The sequence below is a fragment of the Fusarium vanettenii genome, assembly GCF_000151355.1.
Source record: "Fusarium vanettenii 77-13-4 unplaced genomic scaffold NECHAsca_143_unmapped, whole genome shotgun sequence".
Lineage (NCBI taxonomy): Eukaryota > Fungi > Ascomycota > Sordariomycetes > Hypocreales > Nectriaceae > Fusarium > Fusarium vanettenii.
This window is the reverse complement of record NW_003315747.1, coordinates 15,033-23,422: the sequence shown is the minus strand read 5'-3', so window position 1 is coordinate 23,422 and position 8,390 is coordinate 15,033. Positions and strand designations below refer to the sequence as shown.

The window sequence follows — 8,390 nt, the reverse complement described above, 5'->3', positions numbered from 1 at the left end:
ATAAGATATATATATCTTAGCTTATATAAATAAGTAGTAATAATAATCTTAATAGTAGTTTTAATAATAATCCCTTTTTATAATAGCTCTTTTTTTTAATATTAATTTTTTAATTACCCTTATAATTTTTAATTAATTAAAGAATTAATATTATTTCTATTAATATTATTAATAAGGGTTTAATAATTATAATTATTATTTATAATAAAAATAAATTATTTAATTATATTATAATATTCTTTTATTAAGATTTTTAACTTAGGGATTAAAATAATATAATAAATCTAAATAAGGATATTTTTATTTATAATAAATTTCTTTTTATTTAAATAATTCTTAGCCTAAGTAATTAGCTTTATATAAAGCTTAAAGAAATAGCTTTTAATAAAGCCTTTTAAGGTATTATATAAAATAAATAGCTATAAAATACTAATTAAAAGATTAAATTAATAATCTTTAACTATAAGATTTTTTATTTTATTTAGCCTATTTCTAAATAATTATAATTATTTATAATTAATTAAATTAAATTAAAATAAAGCTCTTTAGGCTATAAAGCCTTTAATATAAGGTTAAGTAAAATAAGATATTTAATTAGCTTAAAAAGCTATTTTTCTAAGCTTTTAATTATATAGCACTAAGCTAATTATATAATAAATAGCTTATAATATTAATTCTTACTTAAGATATTATTTATATCTTAGAATATATATAATAAAATATATTAAAGAGATATTAATATAGCTATAAATTACCTATAATATTAAAAAAGAAATATCAAGTTATAAAAGTAATTAATATTATAAATCTTAGTAAATAATATTAAAGTTTAAACCTAAAGGTTTAGCGCTAATTAGTAATATTAGGCTTAATAATAAAAGAAAAAATAAGTTTAATTTATTAAATCTATTAATTAAATATAAGATATATATATCTTACCTTATATAAATAAGTAATAATAATAATCTTAATAATAATTTTAATAATAATTAATTAATTAATTAATTATATAAAATAAAATTATAATAGCTTTTTATAAAGATCTTTAATTAAATAATTAAATTAATATAATTAATATTTATTAATAAGTTTTTTTATATAATTAAAATAATTTTATTAAAATTTTTTATATATTTTATAAAAATATAAAAAATACTTATAATAAGATTTAAGAAATAATATTATATAAAATTATTTAAAATACTATAATAAATATATAATTAATTAAATTAAAAAACTAAATAAATTTTTAATTTTTAATTTTTAATTTCTTTTTATTTAGCTTCTTTAAACTTAATTATAATATAAATTATTAATTTTATTTTATTAAATAAAAGCTTTTTTTATTAAATAATCTTAAATAAAAGTAAAAAAAAAATTAAATAATTAACTTAAAAGAAATATATATTTCTTATAGGCATAAAAGTTATTAATAAAATATATAAGGCATAATTTATAACTCTTATTATTAATATTAATATCTTTTATTATATTAAATAAAAAATCTAAAAAAGCTTTATAATTAATTAAAAGTGTAATTCTTTAAGGTTTATATTTTTTCTAAATAAATAAGAATTATAAGGATAATTAAAAGATTAATAATAAAAGTAAGAACTATTATAAGAAAAAGATTTTAAGCTCTTTAGCTAATTAAGATATAATTTATTTATAATAAATAAAGCTATTATTAAAGGTATTAATAATTATATAAATAAATTATTAATTTAAGCCTATTAAGACCTTAGGCTTTAAGCATAAAGCCTTTATTATTATAAAGCTTTTATTATTAAACTTATTTAAATTTTAACTAAGATATTTTAATATCTTTTTTAAATAAAGTCTAATTAAAAAAATATAATTAAAATAAGTAATAATTTTATAAAAATAAAAATATTATTAAATATAGGGATTATCTTATAATATTATAGCTAACCTAGTAAGCTAGCTTACCTTGCCTAGGCTACTAGACTTATATAGGCTAATAGGTATATTAGTAAGATACCTCTTATATAATAAGGCTCTGTATAAAGCTAGGGTAATTTCTAAATCAAAGGTCCTTTTCTTATTTAAATCCCCCCTCCCCTATGTTACTCCTAAGTCCGCCTACAAACCGGTCCCATAGCAGGCCAAACACATTTAGTCTCAAACGGAAGATACCCTGCTATATATGTTAGTACCAACAGAAACGACTCCAATAACTCCGAGGTTGCACCAAGCTCTGGCACCTCTCGGACTTTATCAAGCTAATTAGTCCCAGGTCACGCCAGAACGATATACCGTAAAGAAACCACACAACCATTTGATAGATAGCACCAAGCACTAAGAGGAGTTCATCACCCTCGGGGGACCCTAATTACTGGCAGTGATAGTGCAACCGCTACCCCCGCGATAACATTGATCACTCTAGATATATTCGTCGTGAACGGGGCGACGATATACTGTGCTCGGTTGGCAATCTTCTCGTCATAGCTTCTTTCTTGCATGTCTTTGGTGGTCTGCAGAGGAGTGCTATATGGTCAAATTACTCTTATAGGTAGGGGAATTCTGACGTGCAAGATACGGGTATAGTAGCACGATGTCGAAGATAGCATTGTGCAGTCACTATAGATCAGCTGTGATCGCAGCAGCTTGGAAACAAGAGCTATAAAAATGCTATTAGTATTGTCTTCTCTCTGCACTGAAACAGATCCATCTCTATCTGCTGACTAGAGGGTGGCCTCTCGTGTAAAATGCCCGAAGCCAAGATGTGTCCGTGGCATCTTATATTAGGCCATTCTTGCAATCCAGGCTACAGGAACCAAAAAGCTCTACAATTAGCTATGACCAATGCCTTATATCAAAAAAGCATCCTTAGCTCTTCACACTGACAGCATGCTTGATTCCCCTCCTTCGTACCAGTGACCCATCAGCTAGACGGTTGAAGAGTTAGAGACAGCCCTAAAACTTTCGACCCCATGAGGGGTTGATTCTTTATTCGCTACTGGTCGGAACCGGTCTAAAAATGCCTTTTTCTTTTCCTTTTTTCTAGCGAATAGACTTTGTTTTATGCCGATATGCCACGTTCCGCGTTTTCCTGACCTTGATACCCGAGAGCCTTAAAGTCATGAAAGCCCTCATCTCTTCCTGTGGCATCGCAAAAGTTGTCAATGCGGGATAGATGAGCCGTTACGGAACGCCAATAGAGTTTTCTGGGTCGATAAACACCCAATGTACTGTTTTCATGACTCCCATACTTGGATACTCAAACGCGGCCGTCTCACGATTTCCAAGTCAGGATTTCGCAGAATCCTCGCTCATCTGCCCATAAAAACTTTCCTTCCGTATATACACTCTCTGTAGAGTTCCTACTTACATTACAGTATCAATTAGAGATGGTGCGAAACTTTCATTGCGGTCAGTCCTCCATTAGCTGGCCTCCATCATGACCACTTTAAGATGCAGCCTGCTAGTATGTTGCGTTTGGATAGATACGCACATTCACTGACACTTGAAGATGAAGGGACATTCTCTATGCTAGTATAGGCCGATGGGGATCGTACTGAGCGACTCAAGGCAGATGAGATCCCCACGCCATGGCACGACCGACCCCGACCACTCCGTTGATGTTATTCCCAGCCTCTGACCTGGCACTTCAGCTTGGTACTTGCACATATGTATTTCATTAATCGGATTTTCCAAAGGCCGTCATTCTGCGTTTGATGGCCGTGACTTTCCTGCTGTCCTGGGAAGAGCCGTCATCATTGTCCGCAGCCATACGACATCATCACTGCTTAGTGGTCATCAAACGAAGATGGGCTTCTGGATACAAGAAACAAATTTGTCGGTTGCTTTAGCGAAGCCTTATCTTAGAGAAAAGCTAACCAGGAAGAAAGTGAAAAATGAGACCCAGCCCCTGGCTAACATCGAGATCTACTGGTCTACTGGCAATTGCTCGCAGCAAGCTTTTTGCGAGTTACAGACTTTCCCTTCTCCAACACCCAAAGGATCATAATTTCAAATCTTTTAAAACTGGAAAATCACGCGAGAGGCCTATAACGGTATTCAGTCGAGTAATATGCCAGTATCGATACCCAGAAACAACAAAGATGCAACATCTTCAACTAATCTACCACAGCTGAAACCTGGTGCATCATAGAGAGTCGTTCAGAGCTGAGCCCAATTGATTATATCATGGCTATCGCAGTGTGAAATGCTTATAATTCATTGATATGAGGGATTGAGTGCGAAACAGAGGATAAGGCCCAGGCGGGGGAGGGGGTTTGATCCAGCTTCCAACCAACTCAGGAAAGTAAATCATGAATTAAAGGATACAGACGAGAGTGACATTTTGTGTAGATATGAGCATTCAACGTGTGTACGAATGGCAAGATATCGAATTGTCTACGTTGATAAGCATTTTCATGAGATGACGATGGAGGAACCCGCTAAGCCAAGACAAAACCATCTGTCTATCCATCTCAGGAAAACAGCAGCCAGAAGGGCTTAAAACTCCCAGTAAATCCTAATATGCTAATCCGTACACCTTCTATTAGCGGTATAAGTCTTACTTGTTTTCTGGCACTCTAGGAGAGTTTCCGAACATTTGGCTTTAGGATGACATGGAACATTAGGGCGGAAGATCGACAACTAATTTGAAGACAGTCCCGGAGAATGACTCTTGGGTAGAGCAAAAAAGCCATTTACTTAGTATAATCACTATGCGCCGTCTTCAATGATTCTTTCAACCTTATTTCCTGGTTTACGTTACTCTAAATTAAACGCAGTATTACACAAGTAGAGGATAGAATGCAAGACTGCAGGACCCGCCTATGCGTTAGCCCAATTAGTGCACGCACCAAAGATCCAGAATCACTTTTTTTTTTTTTAGCTTGAGTCGATGTACACAGGGGTTAAGGTGACAGAGAAGGCTTCAGTACATCTTGTCATATCTGAAAGGGGTTATCGTATCATGGTCAGCACCCCTTAAGCTTTATTAACCTTGCACTTCGCTAGCTGACCACCCATCTAGTCGAAGCTTCACAAACCGGTCTATCTCTGTAGAACCGTCCTCCCGGACACTATGTTGTTCTAGGTCTCTTAGGATTCGATTAATGTATTCCCCTGTAGCAGAGAGATGGAGAATATGCGCAATGGCGTTATGTATCGCTAATAACCGAGGCGAAGGAGGGTTAATCGTTCTTGACTTAGTGAGGTAGAGTGTTCGAGTGATAGGAAACTGTTTCTTTAAGATCATTGGCATGAAGGTATTGATGTAGTAGGTGTGCTGTTGGTGATCAATAGGTTCGAAGAAAATCTGAAAATCGCCGAACTAGCGATGCATGGTATGCGTGAGGGTCATAGTATTACGCGGCCGGTTGATCTTTGTTCCCTCGATTAGAAACGTAGCCTTACTGTCGAATATATTAAGAATCGCTAGTGCCGCTGCTTTCGAGGGATTCTAGAAGAACCGTAGTTAGTAAAGATGATACTTGATGAGGAATAAGGGTTCATATTAACTCCTTGCTCGTATTCACCTGAGTCAGCGAATGTGGCAAGATGTGTGCTACCTCGAGAGTGTCGAAGACCTCCTCTTCTTCGAGGGAGCTTCTATCGTTGTCTTTGGCCACGGTACTATCTCGGTTGGTATTGTGGATACGTCGAAAAGCTTTGATGTTATCGAAGCGACGTGTAATAATGTAGCGATGACGATCACGAATTAAGTATGCACCTCGGAGAGTTGATAGGCGTTCTGGGGTACTAAGGAAATTGTGCCCCTCGCCTCCTTGTGCTCTTTGAACCGCCGAGTGGGATGCGGGCGAGGGCTGGGGAGTCTTCTTGGTAGATGATTTCACTATGAGTGACGTGGTCAGAGACCGATATTAGAGGAAGGCTATAGAAATATATATGGTAAAAAAAAGTTCTTAAATAGGTACTCGGCGAAGTTAAAAAAAGAATTACGTAATTCTGCCCGTCGGTCCGTATCGGATAAATTGATATCTTTATTTATATTAATCGAAAGACCCGTAGACTTAAAGAATGCACGCAGGAAGTTATCCTTGGACTCCTTAGAACGTGTATATTTATACGTGAAGCGCATAAGTTTCATATGGTCGTAATCCTTATTGCTGCTATTAGAAACGTCGAAATAGCTGGCCAACTGATTGAACTGGCGAGAGGCTGAGAGACGTTGGGTTTGGGTTAAGGGGGGTTTTTTAGTGAAATCGATGATACCTTCAAGCGAAGATTGATGGCGATGAAGGGCTTTAGCCGGTGGCATCGCGATAGTCCCATGAGATGTCTTCATAATGGTGGTGGTGTTTACAGGAGGATACACCCATGTAACAAATAGAATGCGGGGTCGTAATATGTCGGTCAGGCGGTGAAGCTGATAAGCTGGCAGAATTATCTTATCTCTCTCGGGTCACTGACCCACTCACCAAGAAAAAAGTCATTAGTGCATTCGTTTTTATACTGACAAAACAAATACTCAACGTAACCCAATATCAACCCAGAGGCGGCGAACGCCACAGTCCTGGAAGTAGATGGCTTTTGAAATGGTTCGACAACATGACTGGGTCGAAAGCTACCAAAGCCACGGCGGCCCAACGCCGAGGATGCATTCTAGCTACTATCTCCCCAACGGACTTGATCATTCCTCCAAATATGGCTCCTCCATGAACGCGTGTCTCGGGATGGCCGAGATAATACTGGAGGTCCTGGCTTGCGAGAGCCTTGATTATTTGCAAGATGAACGAATCATGGCCTAACTATGGGTTATAGTTCGACCATGGGCTATGACCTAACCATAGATCATGGCCTAACTATTAGGTATGGTTAAACTATAGGCTATTGTTCAACCATAAGATATGGCTTGATTATGCACTATTGCTAAGCTATAACTCATGGTTTAGATTATAGCTTAACTCTAGGCTATGATTTAAGTAAAGTAACTAATTAACTTAAAGAGAGAGGTTAATATCCCTGGATTGAGCCCAGCTAGATAGACTAACCAAGCAGATAGGTATTCGAGGTACCTAGGTGAGGTTATTAAAAGCGTGTGGCAAGAACCGTAAGCTGCTTATGTGACGCAAGGGCAGTCACCAATGGCCCTAGGCTCGCTATTGTTCATCCTCTCGTTCAGAAGCATTCCCTTTGTTAAATAACTATAACTTACTGCCTTACTGGATCGGTAATCTTGACGGACGCCAGCTCGGATTGTGGTTCATAGCCAGTCAATATCATATGTTGAGGAAAGGACACTCTCCCAGATCTGGAGCTATGTCTAAGTATACAAAGGCTCTGCACCAACTCTCTGAGCCTCTACAATAGATCACATCGCGTAGAGAGCGACCTCATTGAGATCATTAATAGAAGGCACTTCATCATAGTTGCTATACCAGCAGATAAGTGGAAGTGCTTAAATCGCAGGCTTCAGGCCATTCGATCCACTCAATCCGCCACTCACATCATCACTACCATAAACCCTAATATAAAGAAGTTGTAAGGGCCTTATCCGTTATGGCGTTGTTCTTCGTCGTCCTCCTCACTAGAACCACAAGTCGACAAGGCAAGTCAGGGCAGGAAGAGGATTAAGCTGGGTCTCCAGCTCGGTGTTGTTTATGCAAGGGATTGTGCGACCCTTCCTCACATCACTCAGTTAGTCTTGAGCTCCCGGATATTCAGTCATCCTCGCCTTGATGGCCGGTCACTTTATCACGTGTTGGAATTTCGGCGCCATGTCCTCTGATAATCCCAGTGTAGAATATCACGCAGGCGGACGCATTTCATACCTAAGCGCTGCACTGAAAATAAATATCCCCGGTGTTCATATTCATCATCTCGCGGCTGACTTCCTATCTTTCATCCAGTCGTGTTGCAGTCATACTCAGTTAGCTGCATGCACAAGGCTCGCAAGTGCGTCTGCCAACGTCCAATGCAGTATCGGGTCACTTCACCTTTAATACTAATACGTTCCAAGGGCGACACCCTTGACCCGAATTAGATCACTTGTTCATCCGTTGCAAGGCTCAGTTAGTTTACAATGTACGTGAGTCATATCCTGGCTTTTGTTCTCTCGGCCTGCGGATGTGGTGACATGCAAATCACTCACTGCCTCCGATCTCGATCAACCCTGCCTGTTTAAAGGTAGCATGTTTCATTCTTTGATGTAGCCAACTTGGGTCCTTATCAGTTTAAGGGGCCCGGAAGACATGGCTTACTCGCTAAGCGGCAATCCAGTCATGATTGTGTGATCTTTTCGCCAGTCAGGAAGTCAGGAACAGAAATCGCCGAACCTTGGCCAACCACATGACCTAAGCTACCAACTAGTTATTTTGCCGACGACTAAATGTCAAGGAGCATGGCATCTCTTAACTTGTAGCACATTGTGCGTGCTCATTTTGACTGCACAG

The 8,390-nt window shown here is 37.1% G+C and overlaps 1 protein-coding gene across 1 annotated transcript; it reads right to left on the bottom strand.

The window, feature by feature from the left end:
• Positions 1-4,562: 4,562 nt before the first annotated feature.
• Positions 4,563-6,256, bottom strand: NECHADRAFT_98437 (uncharacterized protein; the record flags this gene model as incomplete). The annotated part of the gene is made up of 7 exons (XM_003039183.1): positions 4,563-4,626; positions 4,684-4,748; positions 4,803-4,851; positions 4,998-5,308; positions 5,514-5,813; positions 5,854-5,869; positions 5,913-6,256. 7 exons carry the CDS (start codon positions 6,254-6,256, stop codon positions 4,563-4,565), a joined length of 1,149 nt encoding a protein of 382 aa, XP_003039229.1.
• Positions 6,257-8,390: the final 2,134 nt, after the last annotated feature.